The sequence below is a fragment of the Nymphaea colorata genome, chromosome 9 (genome assembly GCF_008831285.2).
Source record: "Nymphaea colorata isolate Beijing-Zhang1983 chromosome 9, ASM883128v2, whole genome shotgun sequence".
Lineage (NCBI taxonomy): Eukaryota > Viridiplantae > Streptophyta > Magnoliopsida > Nymphaeales > Nymphaeaceae > Nymphaea > Nymphaea colorata.
Window position 1 is genome coordinate 268,608 of NC_045146.1, and position 18,441 is coordinate 287,048.

General features: G+C 36.8%; 1 protein-coding gene across 6 annotated transcripts; it reads left to right on the forward strand.

The window, feature by feature from the left end:
* The first annotated feature begins 6,262 nt into the window (after window positions 1–6,262).
* Window positions 6,263–15,568, forward strand: LOC116259882 (protein SPA1-RELATED 3). Of its 6 annotated transcripts, none has more exons than XM_031637860.2 (10): window positions 6,263–6,618; window positions 7,085–7,178; window positions 7,282–7,402; window positions 7,499–8,558; window positions 8,714–8,871; window positions 11,837–12,785; window positions 12,871–13,017; window positions 13,134–13,445; window positions 14,239–14,298; window positions 15,034–15,568. In XM_031637860.2, exons 4-10 carry the CDS (start codon window positions 7,911–7,913, stop codon window positions 15,220–15,222), a joined length of 2,463 nt encoding a protein of 820 aa, XP_031493720.1. In that variant the 5' UTR covers window positions 6,263–6,618; window positions 7,085–7,178; window positions 7,282–7,402; window positions 7,499–7,910; the 3' UTR covers window positions 15,223–15,568. The 6 variants fall into 6 exon arrangements, with proteins under 6 accessions (XP_031493720.1, XP_031493721.1, XP_031493723.1 ...); XM_031637861.2 differs by having other exon boundaries at window positions 7,282–7,399; XM_031637863.2 differs by having other exon boundaries at window positions 7,125–7,178.
* The last annotated feature ends 2,873 nt before the right edge of the window (window positions 15,569–18,441 follow it).

Below are 18,441 nucleotides of genomic sequence, written 5' to 3' on the forward strand. Positions count from 1 at the left end.
CAATCAAAGTTGGTGTGTTTGTTTGACCACAGATCTTAGATTCGTAGTGATATAAGTTGAATTTATGGATCGAAGGTCGGACCCCCTTTACCCTTGCAATCCAATCTGACTTTAAATCAGTAGTTTTTCACATATAATGTGCATTTAAGATCCTCAGTTTGTTTTAAATGAGAATCTTGCAACGTAGATCTGAGACTATCAAACACTACCCAATAAAATTTAGCTTCTTTGCATGTTAGTCGTTTTACAATATCAAACACCAAATTGGTTGCCTTCTCTATTTGAGGACCGATCTTGAATTTGGTTGCTTCTGTGGGGGAGAAAACTGAATGAGCTTTGGGAGAACCAAAAATCAACTTGGAGTCTATGAGGACAAATTTTCTTTTCATGTCAAAAAGAAGAAACCTGAAGCACCATGAGGAAACTTGTGCAGTGGAAGGAAGCCAACCTATGGTCGGCGTCGTCGTCGAACTGCGGCGGGTGGAAGAAAAGGAGGTCGAAGAGAAGAGACCTTCTGCAGTGGAAGGAAGCCAACCTATGGTCGGCGTCGTCGTCCAACTGCGGCGGGTGGAAGAAAAGGAGGTCGAAGAGCAGAGACCTTCCAAAGTGCTAGAAGAATTCAATTCAACTAAGAAACCGCTTTGTGTACCAAATGTCAAGGAAAAGATTGGTCAAGTATATTTGATGTCATTGAAGAAAAAAGGTGAAAAATCCAATCTCTTGACCAACATCTGATAAATATGATTCCGTTTTCATTTGTCATTGATTTTTATGGTAACTACAGTCATTAAGCCAATGTTCCTACCCTTTTCCTTGACCCACGTACTATTTTTTAGGGGCATGTTTACCATGCCTAATTAATTAATATAGGCCTAACAATGGGTTGACCATAGGGGTGAACACAAGCTGAGCCCAGTCGAGCTCGAGTTCAGTTAGCTCGAGCTCGACTTAGCAGTTACGTGTTGAGCTCGAGCTCGACGAAGGCTCGACAAACTCGTTTGAATAGAATTGACATTCATCATTACGTGTTGAGCTCGAGTTCGACTCGATTAAGGCTCGGCAAACTCGTAAACTCATTTGAATATATCGATTTGATTAAAACTCGACAAACTCGATTAAGGCTCGAGCTTGACTCGGCAATTACTTGTTGAGCTCAAACTCAACTCGATTATTTGAATGATGAGTCGACTCATGAACTCGAGCTTGACTCGTTAAGCAAATAACTCTCCTAAAACTCGTTTATGAGTCAAGATTTAATGAGTCGTCGAGTAAATTGTTCACTCGTAATTGAACAGTCCAAGGATAGCCCCTGAGAATGGGCGTCATGTTTTGTGAAGGCTCAGTCTTGAAGCATTATAAGCTGCAGTTATACGGTGGTAAAAACCACTCTAACCAAGTTGGTGTTGCAAAGAGTGAAACTTATCTTAAAAAAAAATAAGAGGAGGTCGAGAACTCGAGATCTTTCAAGATATAAGATTTTATATTTTTATAATATGAGGGCGAGCCATTGGTGCCCACTAACGGCAAACTTTGGAAAAGAGAACGAAAAATCAACATCACCAAGTAATTATTGTAAGTCATTCTTTATAATATAATAGTGGTATTGCATCCGGACCTGCTGGCTCTCTCTGTTGTTCCTCAAAATTAAATGTACGTTTTATATTGGATGTTTACATCTTAATGAATAAAGAACCTTAATGAATAAAGAACAGACACGCTGGAGTGTCAAAAAAATTCATTATATCAGCTCCCTTATGTTCTCCAAGAGGGTGCCTGACAATGGAAACCCTACGTTAGTATTTTATAAATATGTTTCAAAGACGGTTGGAACATTGTTTCATAAAGATGGATTTATGAAACACACTATCTTTGAAATACATATATTTATGAAATGTTACAAATTTATAAAACACTACCATAGTGTTCTTATTGCCAAATGCTAACAAACAGGATTTTAATAAACTTAACTGTGAAAAAAAAGATAAATGTTTAGATTTTTTTTTCCACAACATGCCCTAGGATTTAATAAGAACAAAAGACGTTTTTTAATATCATCTAATTAGGTTGTTAATGTCAGGGGCAGAACCAGAAAATTATGCATGAGGGATACCAATAATAAAATTTAAAATTTTAAGGGGTACCAATATGTGAACGAGACAAATAACCTTGAAGTATTAATATGCAAAAAAAAAAAAAAATGTTGGTCTTTGTGGACAATAGACCACGTAGTGTCAACTCCTGCCTCCGCCCATGGTTAATGTTTAATGAAAAATCCATCATATTATTTCTATCAAATTAATTGTTAAATGAGTAAAAATTCCTATTTTGTCCTCTAAAAACCGTACACAAACTTTGTTAATACGTCTAGGTTGCCCTTGAATAATTTTCTAGCATTCAAGACGTTTAGTTGCACAACTATTTTATATATTAGTGGTTAAAAAAGCAACTGATTTGGATACAGTTCATTAGGTGACAAAGTTAAAGGGGTTAACGCAAAGTAACAAGCTTGAATTTATCTCTATTGAGTGTATTTCAGTTTTTTATTATGCCAAGATCCACCTTAGGCTTGTCAATCGATCGGATTTGGATTAAATATGCATGTGAAATGCTTCAAAAAATTCAGGCATAGATTTTTTTTTTTAACATCCGATTAAGAACTTATATCAGATTTGGATTAAAAAAATGACATTCGATTGAATTCAAGTTGGTGTTTAGGATGATAGCTGATTGGATTCATGCAGATAAGTATCCAAATTCACACTTCGGCTCAATTTGAAATAAACATCCCTATATCTAATATCTATACATTTTTAAAAGCTGGCTATTAATATACACGGAAAGTTTGATTCGGTCATCAATTTAAAAATTGGATTCAGATTGAATTCAGACTATATATGAATTTAAAAGTCGGATTCAGATATCATAATTTTTGTTTCATTGAACTTTGAACTTGAATCCGAATATGTGAACATCTGATAATAGAATATGGAAAAAGTACACCTGATTTGAATTCCATGCATTGCATACCCATTAATGACCTAAGTTATTAATTGCCTCTCTTTGTCAACTGCATACAAAGTTGAGTAGGTCTTTAACAATATTAAAGTTATGTGTGTTTTCTATTTGTCACCAGTTCTTTGGGTGTCCTTTATTTATTAAAAAAGATATGTTAAATATTTACCATAAGCACGCTCGCTGCATTAGGTCAGGTCTTTCAACCCACTACTTGAGAATATTTAATTTGTTGATTTGTAGAATGTTGTTGTTCACATTTAAGGATGGGCAACTAGCTGGGTATCTCATGGGTAGTTGGGTTCCTAATCAGTGGTAGGCTGGGTTTAAGCTGGTTATTTAATACCCGAGCCTGGCTAACCCGAGTTGGGTATAAGGGCCTGGCTCGGCCAGATATATATTGAAATTTGATCGATAAATGCATAGTAATGATCGATAAATGTGCAGTGTAACCATGATAATGAATATAAACTAAGAGATTTTTTCTTTCTTTCTTTAAGAGTGAGTGGTTCATTCCACTACCTTTAAGAGAGGCTACTGCTTCTCCCTACTATACTTGTTCCTCTAGTTTTACAGAGAACCTTTTACGGTTAAAAAGTGGAACGTGACAGTGATCCCTTCAAGATTCAAACACGAGTCGTTAGAGGAGGTAGACCACCTTATTACCCACTACAGTACCCGTACAGGATCAAATCGATCTTGTCCTTTGGAGGTAGACTTTGTCGTCACTATTGAGCATCATCAAGCCAGAGTTGTAAATAATGGCGTCGGCGGTTGGATCGATCTGCTTGCCGATGCAACTTATAAATATGATCCTCCCCCATTTTTCAATCTTCCGACCTTAGAAATATTTTTTAAGTAAAAACATATAAATTAACCTGCGTTGGTCATGATCATGTATTTGGTTGGTAGGGTCCAATACGGAGCGACATTAATAATACTGCATCGAAACAGAAGCCTTTGTTTGACTCCTGAGGCACGCCCATAGGTACATCAACTAACCAGATCAGGTAATACAATAGTACCTTTTACAGATGAGGACAGCCGGGAGTCCAAGTGGTTGATGCGGCAGTTTCCACGCCACCAGCGGCCTGCTATTTGTACGTAATTCAGCTGAACCCCTCTCTCCCTCTCTAATATATATATATATATAATGAACATATTCAGTAATATAATATGGTAAAGTTTGGTTGTCAGTTTGATTTTTTGTATGCATTATAATACTAACAGTCTCATTATCATAAGTCTCCGTATATTATGAAACAGTCATAAACCTTGAGAGAGAGGAAATGAGACAACTTTGACATTTCTTTTGAGTGTCTTCTGCTCACCTGAAAAGATGCAGAGGTTTCATTTTCATTCTACTGCGACCCTATGAATCAAATGTATTTAGAATAGCCTCGTTTTTATTAAATGCTTTCATCTCCATCTCCGTGACACTTTTTTTTTTCCAATAAACCATGTTGAAGAAATTATAGATCGAATTTGAATTGGATATGTCATTTATTATATCTGGTTTAGATATTCATATATTAGTTCCAACGTGAATGAAGGAAAGTCTATACTATATCCAAATTCACCTCTTTTGTTCATAGACCAAATCCGATTTTAAAATTTGCATATGGATCTAAACCACATTATGATATGTTAGCGGACTTTAAAAGGTATGGATATTGGCTATTCATTTAAAATCGTATCTAAATAATCTATTCCGATGCCATTTTTTTTTTAATTCGATTGAATCTGAACCCTATCCGTTGACATTCTTAACTCTGCGTAAAAGATAAACTATATACTTAGTGGATAATATATGTACTGGTTGTAAAGTGGAGAAGAATGTGTTAATGACCCCATACATAAATTGCGAAAGGAATAAATATGAAAAAGAACCTACAAGATGTTTAAGAAACATGCTGTAACATAATCAATTTAAAGATGGATTGAGGACAGTGGTGCACAATCTTTTTAATTCAATTGTAGCTCTTTTTATGAAAAATTAAGTTTCACGTTTAGTAGTTGAATATTTTGCTAAGAAACAAAAAAAGCCACTAAAACATTGGTCAGGATGAACTTACTGAAGATTCCGAGTCGTGAAAAAAAAAAAAAAACACTACACATATGATCTTTTATCATATATCTATGTATATAAATTATGAAGATGTGAAGGACTCCAATTCCAATATTTATGAAACAATTTATGCTCGCCTTTTCGTTTACTGATGCTAAAAAGCGACTGGTCAGTAAAAAGAGGACCTACTTCATAAGGATAAACTAAAATACCCCTGTCAGTAAAAAGGAGAGCTCCTCCTTAAAATTAAAAAAAAAATGAAAAAGGTTAAAAGTCAGAAAAAAACAAGTTATATTTAAATTTTTTAATTCTTTTCTCTAAGTACATCTGTTGCTCGCTCTTCACTTTTGTGGGTGGTTGGATTTCTCAGCAACGTTACAGCTCCTAACAACTAGGCTGCGAAAGTCTGGATCCGGATGGCTTAGATTAGATATCGTACCAGGAGGTTAGATTGGTTCTCTCCTCTTCAGATTTGTATTATTCCCACGTAATTCTTTACGTGTTGTCATCTTCTCTCTCTCTCTCTCTTTCTGTGGTGGTGCTTTGCCATTCTTCATGGATGCGATTGTGTGTATTTTCCTAGTTTATTGATACGAGATGGTGCATTTTCTCGTGACTAATGATTCACATGGACGCCAACGCTTGAAGCATTTCTCTCTCTCTCTTTGTTGAATGCGATGGTGGTCTGGTTGCAGATATAAGTGTGAGTTAGTCTTAATGGTTCCCATCGCATCATCGTGTCAGTCTCTCTCTCTTTCTCATGGGTAGCAGACAAAATTACGAGCATGTAGAAGAATGGTACCATAGAGCAGCAAGGTTTTCATTTTTCAGTTCCTAGTCAAAGTTTTTTTTATTAAGATAGGCCGGTAACTGCTTAAACAGAGGTAAATTGCAGTCTGTGGGGACTAGTTTCTCTCAGAAGCAGACGAGGCTTGTCACTGCATAAGGTCCTGCTGTTTCTGGATGGGTGTACAATGACCGTCTGCCTTCCTTTGGGAGAGTATGCACATTAGTTGTTGCTGATGGGTTCCTTTTTGTCCACCATTTTCTTTTCTTTTTTCACGAAATACCAGGTCCACTCTCATTTTGCCAGCGCCCTTGAACTCTTGTGGATATGTTGCTGCCACGTCGCCATTGAAGCCAAATTGAGAGCAATAAAAAAGGTGAAGGGGAAGTGAAGATAACCCGTTCGAAGTTTGGACCTTCATAAAGACAATTTTTCTTTTTTCAACTCGATTGTATAGTGTTTTTCTTATGATTTACGGTTTGCTTTTAATAAGTAAATAGCGATATTATTGTATTTTCTACGGCCGAAAAAAATCGTGACAAAATCGAAGGAAATGAGGATCCTATATAGAAAAAGGAGAATTTGAACTTCTCGTAAAATGGGTGGTTCAGCTTTGCTGATCATCTATACTTTCACTTGCAGTAGTCTTAGGTAGACGGTTTTGTTAATAACGATTCTTTGTGGCGTGCGGAGTTCAGGCTTTGGAGTTTGGTCACAGCGTTTGCATGCTCTCTAAGTTGAATTGTTGTTGGTATCTCTTCTTCTTCTTCTTCTTCTTCTTTTGTTGTTTTCTTTAATAGCACTGTGCATCCTATTGTTTGTTGTTATTTCTTCGCTATTCCAAATTCCTGCACCCATCTTTTCATCTGGCGCCTCTTAAAGCAATATAACCTGCTGCTTTTTACGGTTTTGGAGCCATAACTCGGTTGTTTTCTAGTTCTGCAATCTTTCTCATGGTTTTTCATCTGAATAATGAAGTATCATGTTTTGAAGCATAAAAATGAATGATTTGATGAAGTTTGTTTTAGTAGGACATGGTCTACGGTGCTGAAAACATGAACTCAATATTAAGCAGGATATCATCATTCTCTTTTTCCTCCATCTGTTTGCTTCCATGATGCTCAACTTGTAGTTGTAACTGCTGTTGCTCAAGTGAATGCGTCAGTTTTCATCATTCATATGAAATTTTAAGTATTTCGATTAACTTTCTTCCGCAGACCATTTGGGTTGGAACAGCAGTAAAATCGAGTTTTGCAGGTGAAGCCTTTAAGTGGGGAGGCGATAGGTGTTTCGAAGAGATGCATATTTGAGGTAATGGATCTTCTCCGTTCATTAGCATGGGTTCTTTCTTTCCATATATTTTTGCGTTTTAAAGTATCTGATGCCTTTTAATTTTCTTGTCATTTTTGTCCAGTTCAAATTTTATGTACAACTGAAGCTTTCTACGCGGCAGTTTAGCAGATGATGAAGTAGATTTTGAATTGGCCAAATGCTTTGACAGATGTATATTGTGAAAGACATGTATCTTTGAGGTGGTGGGTATTTCCCGTTCATTAGAATGGATTCTTACTTTCCACATAAATGTTGCAATTTTATGTTTCTGTTGGCTTTTTTACTATTGTTTTCTCCAGTGAAAGTGATATGAATTGAAGTCTTCAAGTGGTTGGGTAACCGATGGTGAAGTATATTTTCAATTAGCCAAATGGTTTGCTGATTGGAGATGTGTTACGATAGAAACTGGAGAACCTTGCCTTGTGTTATCGAGATTTCATGGCTGTGGTATGTTGTAAAACAAATTGTTGGCATAATGCTATAATTGGGGTTCCTCAATGGTTACTGAAGGAATAATGTAGCTCTAAAGAATAGGAATTGCACGCATCAGTCCTTTCAAGAAGTAGGCATGGTGGCCATGGTAGCTTCCCAAGAGATGCTTCAACAATGGGGAGAAGGCTGGGCCTGCGAGCTCAGGTGAAAGACCTAGAATTTTCTTGGGAGGGCAATAGAGCTTAGAAGAGTGGACATTGTGTCTGTGAAGATGAGGCCATGAGTATTTTGGAGCCCAGTGATGGTACCTTGCGTCAATGGCTAGACAATCCAGATCGGTCGATTGATCATTTGGAGTGCCTGCACATATTCAGGCAGATTATAGAGATTGTAAATGTCGCTCACTTGCAGGGAGTTGTTATTCATAATATTAGGCCTTCATGTTTTGTCATGTCTTCATTCAATTGCATTTCTTTCATTGAGTCTGCATCTTGTTCAAGCTCGGGATCTGATTCAAATAATGAGGCAGTGAAGTTGGTGGATCAGAATAAAGTTGGTGAGCTTATCTCTTCGTCTCCTGTTTGTTGTGGACTGACTCAGCAGAGACGCTTGCCTGCCCATGAAGATTCAAAATTGGATATCTCTCCAACAATTACTTACCCAAGAGATTCAGAAGGAAATGACCAACCTGGTGTTTCTCAGTCCGATGCAGAAACTTTGAGTTGCTTGAGGTCGACATCTGCATTTCCCATGACATTGTCTTCCATAGAGACTAAGGAATATGACAGGTGGGAGACATGGAGGACAATGCCTTCAAAACAAATTCTCTCCATGGAGATTAATTGGTACACCAGTCCAGAGGAAGCTTCTGGTGCTCCAAGCACTTATGCTTCAGATGTCTACCGCCTTGGTGTTCTTTTGTTTGAGGTATGATTTCTTTGTCCTTAATTAACTCTCAGAGTATTTTCAAATAAAAACATGGTGTCCTGATTTATTATCTGTGCAATGCATTGTTTTCTGAGTGTGCTGGTCAAACATAATGCATTGTTTTCTGAGCATAATGTGTTTCACATGCGAACCAGCTCTTTTCAACATTCAGCACTGAGGATGAGAAACTAAGAATGATGTCCAATCTTCGTCATCGTGTTTTGCCGCCTCAGCTGTTGCTGAAATGGCCAAAAGAAGCCTCATTTTGTTTGTGGCTGTTGCATCCCCAGCCTAATATTCGGCCAAGTATGAGGTGAGCCTCTATGGATCCCTGCAATGTCTTATGGTATATTATACTCAGAAAATTTGAAGTGCCAGCTTTTAGTTTCGGATGCAGGAAAAAATATGAAAATAATATTGTGTAACTCCAGCTCCTTGGTGACAATTTGAAATCTCATAGGTAAAATTTCAACATGATTCAACAATTATGCAGATTTCAGTTTGCATCTCTATGTGATTTACTTGGAAAAAAAGAAGTAAAGGCTATCTAGTCATTGCATGAAAAAGTTGCTGTTTGTCCACACTCCACAAAGCTTATCGTTACAATGGTTATCAACAAGTGCACTGACAGGGAAATGCAGATGTACTTGGAGGGGTCTGTTCAAAAAGTAGTGTGGAATATGGTATGGCAAAGCCTGATGGGAACAATGTGAACTTTATGTTTTCCAGTTGTGGAAGAGCCCTTTTGTGTACAAGGAAAGTACTCAATGCAGACATTTTTATTTGCACTGGCTGCCAGACATTTGCTTTCTTGCTAAATTGCTCGCAAAAGAATTGATTGTGGCAGTACATCACCATCAACATTGTAGCAGCTTTTTGGTGCATATCTGTATGATGAACACATGCTATGGCAAGTCTCTGTTGGTGATGATGATTTTAGTGAAACCTGAAAATTAGAAGTATCCTGTCTCCTTTCAGGAAGTTGTATACTGAACTTTCAGTTCATAAAAAATTGATGGAAATTAGATGAGCTTGCTGTTGTTTTATAAGTTTGTTTTGGGCCTTGAGTATTGCGACACTCTATGGCTAAACAGGCCGAATTTATAAATGGTGCTTGTAGATCACCTTACCCTCCTTGTCGTGGCAGATTCAGTTAAATTTGAGCCCTGAGATTTTCCTCAGGGACTTCATCATTATATGAGTTTGTTTCCTTGTGGTCTCTGTCTCTCATTTCATGACAGGCAGGCATAGTGGTCGACGATGTCATTTTGAGCACAAACAAAAGGGGACAATTTGGTGTTATGAAACAAAAGATGGGTTGCAAGACTGGTGAACCTAGTGGCTAACTTTAAAATTTCCTTTAGTTTTGCTAGCTTCCAGTGATACAAAATAAACCTTGCCTGGTTTGTTCCAGGTCCAATGTCAATGAAGAAGTCTTTTCTGCTGAAACTTGATGATTGTTAAATCAAACTTGAAGATTTTGGTAAATCATTTGTTTTTTTCCAGAATTTGCAGATCTTTTGGAGGAAATTTTGATGTATTTTGGCTGTGAGGTTTCTCCTTTTGGTTTATCATGGTTGACTTTCCATACAGGTGAACTGGAACTTGCTTGCCCCTTTCGTATCATGGGTCTCTGTCTCTGTCTCTCTGTCTCATTCTCGTTAGATTGTTGGACTATCATAGCTTATGTATCTTGAGTTCCAAATTGCGGGGAAATTTTGATATTTGCTGGAGGAATTTGGTGGGAACCTAACTTTTTTGCCAGCTGGTGAAGCTGTTCCATTACAATGAGGTCCTGTAATAGAAGAATAACTTTCTGAAAATCTGTGACATTGCTAAGCAATTCCTCGTTCTTTTTACATGTCAAGTGAAACATTGAACAAAATGGGAATAAGAAAGGGTGATATATCTTGGACCTCCAACTCTTCACTGAGCAAGGCAGAAACACTTGTCTATGATTAACTTCATGCTTGCAAAGTTTTGAATGGCTAAGTTACTGGGCTCCCCTTTAAATGCAGAAAAGCTTTCAGTCTAAGTTAAAATACCATTATTATAGCAAGAATGTTAAGAAGGCCATCACTATAGGTGTAGATAGAGTGATATGGAGACACCATCTGGAAAGCATTTCTCTTTCTGACTGTTTTGGTATATTGAATTTTCTGTTTGCAATCATGGAGAGAGAAAAATTGGTCATGATCTGTGCACCATTCCGCCATGCGTCAAATGACTGAAACTGTTATAATGGTCAATTCCATTCGGTCTAGAAAAGACTCATTCTGGATGCTTCTGAATTGAACATAATTTAGTTGAACACAATCTTTTCCATGTGATTGCAAGCCAAAGTTTATACGACCAGGAGACATGCTGTCACAGTGGTGTGTCGCAAAATATGTTACCATTTTGTCTTGTCATAGCTTGTCCACTTGAGCAGTGTAGGCCATTTGGCTAGTCAAGGGCATCAGCAGTTATAGTAATCTGGTTTGTGATACTCCTAAAGAAAAGAAAATTTTAAGAAATTAAGTGCACTGAATATGATATATTGAATAGATTTCTGCCATTGAAACCAAATAAATAGGATTCTTCTAGAGTCAGTATCTTATGACGTATGTATGGTGATTGCCAAACTGATAAGGTCATGTGATCTATGTTTTTTCATATAGTTTTTGAAGCCTCGTACAACACCTTTCCACTTGATGTCCTATCTTGAAAAGAATATATTGACTTATGGCATTTCTTTGTAGCTAATGGGAAATGTGCTTCCTGATGGCTTGAACTTGTTCTGATGATTATTGGCAGCATCTCTCCACAGAATATTTTGTTTTTCTCCTTTTCTTTTGCTAGTGGATTTTACTTTAAAGATGTCTTTGTGATGGGTCGTAACACTTCCCATTTCTTTCAGTCCTTCTTATAGGTTTCAATACTTCCTCATTTTAGAGGTGTTCTTCTATTTGCAACAGTTTCTCATCTCCTTCGATCTTTTCTTGCTAAAGGACAAATCCATTCAGGACATTCTCTGGTCCTTTCCTCCACCTTTTTTAAAGATTGAAAGAACATATGTAGAGAATATAGAAAAGAAGCTTTCTTTATTTTGATGATTAATGGCTCTTGTTGGTTTGGTAGTGTATTTAGTTGAGGGTTCCCTTTGAAAATGTACATGGTCTTAGGCTTGCCATTTTGACAAATTTTAAGGCAAATGGTTATTTTTTCTGTGCTTTTATCATTTCAACTTCTGAGGTTTGATTTCAGTCTTCCTTTTTTGGATGGCAAATGATATGTAGTGAGGTGTTGCAGAGTGAGTTCCTTGATGAATCCAGGGATAATGCAGAGGAGCGAGAAGCAGCAATAAAGATCAAAGAAGAAATAGAAGGTCAGGAAGTACTTCTGCAATTTCTTTTGCAGATGAAGCAGAAAAAGCAAGAAGAAGCAGACCGATTGCATGATATAGTTGGTTGTTTATCCTCTGACATAGAAGAAGTTGTAGTCCAGCAATCTTTTCTCTTGAACAAAAATGGAACACATACGGAATTAGAGAAAAACAATGGTGTTGGTTTAGAAAAGCTGGAAGCATTGCCATCTTCTGTTGTTTTAAAGGATTCAACAAGCTTGTGTTCTCGAAAACGTTCAAAACCAAGTACAGATGTTTACCAATCCAATATAGGTCCAGGAAGTTCAAAAAGTATGATGACTAAAAGTTCCCAAATGATGAAGAACTTTGAAAAACTGGAACTAGCTTACTTTTCAACAAGGATCAAGACAATAAGGCCTGAACCAAGATCACAGAATAGAGGTTCACCTGGGAATAGCACTGTTCAAGGTTCAAACATGAGAACGGAGGAAAGTAATTTTAGTTCTATTGATAATTTAGCTACCAGGGGGTGCATCACTAATGCAAGACAAAGTGGATGGGTTAGTCCGTTTGTTGATGGCTTGTGCAAATACCTATCTTATAGCAGGGTGAAAGTGAGGGCAAACTTGAAGCAGGCAGACTTACTGAATTCATCCAATTTGGTATGCTCCATGAGTTTTGATCGAGACAAGGAATTTTTTGCCACAGCTGGTGTGAATAGGAAAATTAAAGTTTTTGAGTGTAATATGGTACTTAATGAAGATCTTGACATTCATTACCCTGTGATTGAAATGTCGAGCAGATCGAAGGTTAGCAGTGTTTGCTGGAATAGTTATATAAAAAACCAAATTGCTTCAAGTGATTTTGATGGAGTTGTACAGGTGCAGTGGATACACATTTTATTTTAATTCTCAATTAAGTGACTTCATTCTTATGATGATAATTTTTCTTGCATCTATTTTTCAGGTGTGGGACAGTACAAGGGGTCAGGCTTTCATGGATTTAAGGGAGCATGAGAAACGTGTTTGGTCGGTTGACTTTTCAAGAGCTGATCCAACCAGGTTGGCTAGTGGAGGTGATGATTGTGCTGTTAAACTATGGAATATCAATCAGGCAATTCTGTTCTTCACTCTCTGGACATCATCTTGTTTAGTCATATTATTTACTAGTATGATCACTTTTTAAATAGAAATATGACAGTAGTTTGTGTTCATCCGGAATTGCTGCAGGGTGCAAGTATTGGTACAATCAGAACTAAGGCTAATGTCTGTTGTGTTCAATTTCCTCCAAATTCTGCGCATACAATTGCAGTTGGTTCTGCAGATCATAAGGTCTACCTCTATGATCTTCGGAACACAAGAGTACCTTGCTGCACATTAGTGAGTCACATGAAGACCGTGAGTTGTGTTAAATTCATCGATTCAACCACACTTGTTTCTGCATCAACAGATAACACACTGAAGCTTTGGGATTTATCAGTTGACTCATCAAGAGTGATAGCCAGCCCTGCTCAGACATTTAAGGGCCACACCAATCTGAAGGTTAGATGCATATTTAATGTCAAATTTCTTTTAAACACTCTGTAAATTTTATCTTACATAAACTAAACCTAGGCTTCAAAATGTCCCCTTTAATTTCTTTTCTCTTTTCTTTATGAGAAGGTGACATTCCAACAAATTAAGTATGGAAAAGATACATAATTAGTATGGATTAAAAGCATGAAAGTACTTGAAAGTCCAGAGGTTACTGCTAGGTTTTACCTTCAGAAAAGTACTTAATGTTTCCATCTTGAAGTATAGGCAGTGTATCTTTGAATAGTTCAATATTCTTGAACCCAAAAAGGTTAGTCGACTGGATGTAGTTTATGGTTCTTTCTGTTCTTCTGAATTTACTGTACAGGCACTAACCCAGTCGATTTTTTAATGAAATGAAGTCTTTTGAAGAAGTATGGCTAAAATTAGATTTATTCCATTTGTCACATGGAAGTAAATTATGCAAGAAAAATTTCTTTAGTGCGGAAATATGTGGAAACATCTAAACTTGAATGCCAAATCTTTAGTTATTACTGGATGAATATTTATCCTTGACATATATCTTATAAGTTATCAGAACAGATTTAAGGATATTGATGGCAAAGTTGCATATAAATTTGAAAGGCAAGGGATGAGAGGTGGACCTGAGACTGGCTAGTTTCAAGCTTTTTGAAAGATCAGTTCGATGTCTGAAAAGTGAAAAGAAATGCTTTCAGATATATCTGCTGTATAGCAATTTCTCTATGCATACTTTTTATTTTTTATTTATATTTTAGATACACTAACTTGATCTTTTTCCCAGAACTTTGTTGGATTGTCTGTTTCTGATGGCTATATAGCCACTGGGTCAGAGACAAATGAGGTACAGACTGTTTTGAATACTTGAGATTATCTGTGATAGTGACTGTTTGGGTTTTTTTTTTTTTGTTATGAAGCATGCTCCATGAGTCCAAACTCCAAAAGTAGGAAAAACTTTTATTTTTTTTGTGGGCCTATATTTACTTACAAGTGGCATATTGAATGCTAAATTGTCAGAAAAATAGCTTCAGCTTATTTTTGAACAAAAATAAAAAGCATCATTTGCCCAAGATTTTGATGAAATTGTCAAATGTTGTTGGTTAGGTGCATCTATGTGCTTTCATGCATGAAGGTTTTACTTCTTTTTCCATAAACATAAAGTGGATCTGATTTCCTCCTATTCAGTGAAGTTATTTCTTGGTATTTTTATGACCTCAATACTCCTAACATGATATTGGTCTAGGCGTTAAGCTGAATGAGGTCAAGAGTTTGCATGTCTGTTGGTACAATCTCACAGCTGATCTGCCTATCCAAGCTTGCTCATAAAATAATAAAAGCTCCTAATTTATTTCATTTAGTTCCTTTTTCTGCTTTATATAAGTTAATTTCACTAGTTATAACTGGAAAAACCTATAATATGCTCGTTTGTCATCAACAGGGTGACAGTGTGAAATTGAGAAACTGCTGATTTTTATTTTGGGCTCATGAATGTGTCGTATTTGTGCACTCCTTGAATTACACTTTGTTTGTATCTGTCTTTCTTTTTGTTTCTTTAATTTATACTAGATATCTTGCGCAGGTTTTTATCTATTATAAAGCCTTCCCAATGCCAGTGCTGTCGTACAAATTTGACAGCAATGACCCACTGACAGGTCAAGAAATTTATGATGCACCACAGTTCATATCCTGCGTTTGTTGGAGAGGGCAATCCTCTATATTGGTAGCTGCAAATTCCACAGGCAACATAAAAATTCTTGAGATGGTTTGATTATTTGAAAATTCAGATTTTGAGCACCTGCTACTTGTGTACTGATCCCTTGTGCAGTGGTCACATTTTTCTTTCTGGTGGTTCCATTGCTTTGGCAGTTGCTAGTGAACATTGTCAGAGTTTAGTAAACCTGAGCCTCCGGTGAATAGATGCAGAGTGTGAAAAGGAGTTATAAAAGATTTTTTGCAGTTAGAATCCAGTATATTTATTAGAGCCTCTTATTTAAGTTGGTTATGCTGATAATCCCAAGCAAATATATAGAGCAACTGGCCATTGTACGTATTAACATGTGTAAAGATTGATGAATTCATAGTAATGTGAATCATAGAGCATCAATATTAGTTCAGTTCATTTTTGTCGATCAAGCTTCTTGTGTGTCCCATTTCCAATGATGATACAGTTAGTCCAAGTGTCTAAGCACTGGATCCGGCTGCAGATGTGCATAAATGGTTTCTGTTTCTGTTTGTAGCCTTTGTGTATAAATGGATTGGATATATATCAGAAGTGGCTCCTTCTCATGCACCCAACCTTGTAATAATCCATCAACTTGAAACAGCTGAGGCTTCAAAAACTTGGAGTTGATATGCTACATTCCATGAACAGCACAAAGTGTTGGACAAGGCTTGTCGGACAAGGCTTGTCTTGACATAAAATGACCAAGTATTTTTCAGTGAAGATCAGATTGTCAATAGCTGGAGCCCATGAGTATTAGATTAAAAAAAAATATAATATTTTGGTTAGGGAACAAAATTATTGGGTTGATCTGCAGATAGCAAATCCTGCCTAACATATCTAGACGATCAGATTAGACGAAAAAACACTTGAATTGCAAGATTTCAAGTAGATTGCATATGCAATCTACTTGTAATAAATACAAGCCACACTTGATATTACTTTCAACCTCGATGCAATATTTCAAAATGATCAAAATGCGGTTCTGGTTTTATTCCCTTTTCCATCATGACCAGACATGTTTTTACTGAGTGTAAGAGGTGAACCATACAAAGGTCCGGTCATTTTCCAATTTCGACCGATCTTCTTGACAGATGTTTCTCTAAATGTCAAACATTTTCTAGAAAACATTAAAGTCTGATTCTGAGGTTTTCAGAAGGTCTAGTACCTGGCATGAGATATCAAACAGAAACGATACAGGTAGATCTGAATAGAAAATTTCTCTAGATGAAGAATTAGGATTATTTGGTATACAAGAATCAGAGGCAAGAAAAAAATGGTCCTCATTTTATATTACAGCAACTCCATAATTCACAAAAAGGAATATTATTGGCATTTTTCACATAACATTGATCAAAATTTCAATTTCACAGAAAGTAACAAATTCAATATGGTGCACTGTGGACCCCATACTCAATATATAGATCATAGATCAAGATAGAGTCGCCCTTCGTCTACATCTAGTTGACATAAAATACCAAAGAAAAAGTGCATTTGTATATAGTACAATATTCTATTTGGAGATGTAACATTAATGTAAAAACATAATGCAGACAAAATTTTACCATGACAATAGGAAGGCATTTGTTCATTTTTCTTGAAGAAAATATTTAAAAAATTAAACAAATGAACAACTTGTGTCCAGTCTAGGCTCTAGAGTGGTTAATTCATATGAGTCTATTGGTTAAACCTAGACCAACTTGTTTCCCTTTGTGGCCTTAGGTGGTAGTGGCTCTTTCTCTCTCTAAAAAATCTGCTCAACTGGATAGAACAAGGTGGTGCTCTTCTTCTCTCTCTCGGAGAAGCGGAGAACAAGAAGGTGATTCCAACGGGTAGACAGCCAACAGAAAATTATGCCGCCGGCTGTCAGTCGAGAACTTTTTGCGTACGCAAGTTCATGCGAGTCCCGCAGTCTGATCCGGACTTTCCCGGCAGCAACGACGACCCTGAAGTCCCTGTCATAATCCAATCTACGAGTCTCGCAGACATGGTCATGGAGTTTCTTGAAGATTACAGAACCGAGATGCCGGAATCCTCGAGCTCAGAGAGTGATGAAGATGGTGAACATGAAGACGAAGATGGAGGAGATGCGGCCGCTTCTCGCCAGGAGAAGCAGAGTCCTGGAAGAAACAGCACCAGCTTGTAGAGGTAGACGGTAACCGGCATCTTGCAAAAAGCGTGGTTTAACTTTCGAGGAAATAATGCAAAGTCGCTCGTGTGTGTATATTTTCCACCTTCTTGTTTGAGTTAAAGATTTACAAAAAAAAGGTGGTTAAATGATGAACCGAAGTACCTTTTTTGTTATGATCACCAAAAGTTAGGCAGTTTAGTGAAATTTTAAAAGACAATTGGACATTATATATATATATATATATATATATATGATTGAGTGAATGATAATCTATTTAGAGTCACCCAACCATTTATCCAAAATCGACCATCTAAAAAGAGAAACAAGGACAAAAAGATGTAAACTAATACGCAAAAATGCTCATCATTTTTTTTTGTTCATTTTAATCATCTATCATGTCAGATGAGATGATTTCAGTTAGATGGCTCGGCAGAATCACCAATTCAACTTTCATATATATATATATAAGCTGCGGATGTGAGTCATCTGGATGGCGGATGGCTGACGGATTTCAGCATATATGGAAAAGATATATAAATAATAGAAACTTGGTTCTTTACGTGAATAGATCCTGTTATATGAAGTTCTGTCGCCTAAACACAATGCGTGCACATTCACTTTAGTTGCAGAGGCAGCATGGTTATCAACAGCACCACCATTTCAAGTTACCCCACTTACTTTGTGGTTTGAAAAGATGATAATAAGTCCTTCAAAGACAATACTTCTTCGGGAGAACATAAGTGCAAAAAAGAGCCTGCAGCTCCATCTGTCAAGAGAACAATAGTATAGAAAAGCTCAGCGCGTACAAATTATGAGTGAAGGCTTGATCTCGGGTCTTCAATTACCTAGCAGCCTTCATCATTTCTCTCTTATAAGTTGCTTTCTACATGTTGCATACTTTTAATGCTGTAGAATGAGTTGAGCGAGTCTAAATTCAAGTTTATATAATATATATGGGAAATAAGCGAAGCCTCAAAAGTGAATTGGAATTTCAAGTCTCTTTTAGGGGCTGTAGGATTAATTCGGATTTGAAATCCGCGGATCTGATGTGGAGACTGACATGCTAATTTGCTGACATAACAAAAGATCAAACTAAGGATGCTAAGTCAGATCTAAGATTCATACTTAAGAGCCTT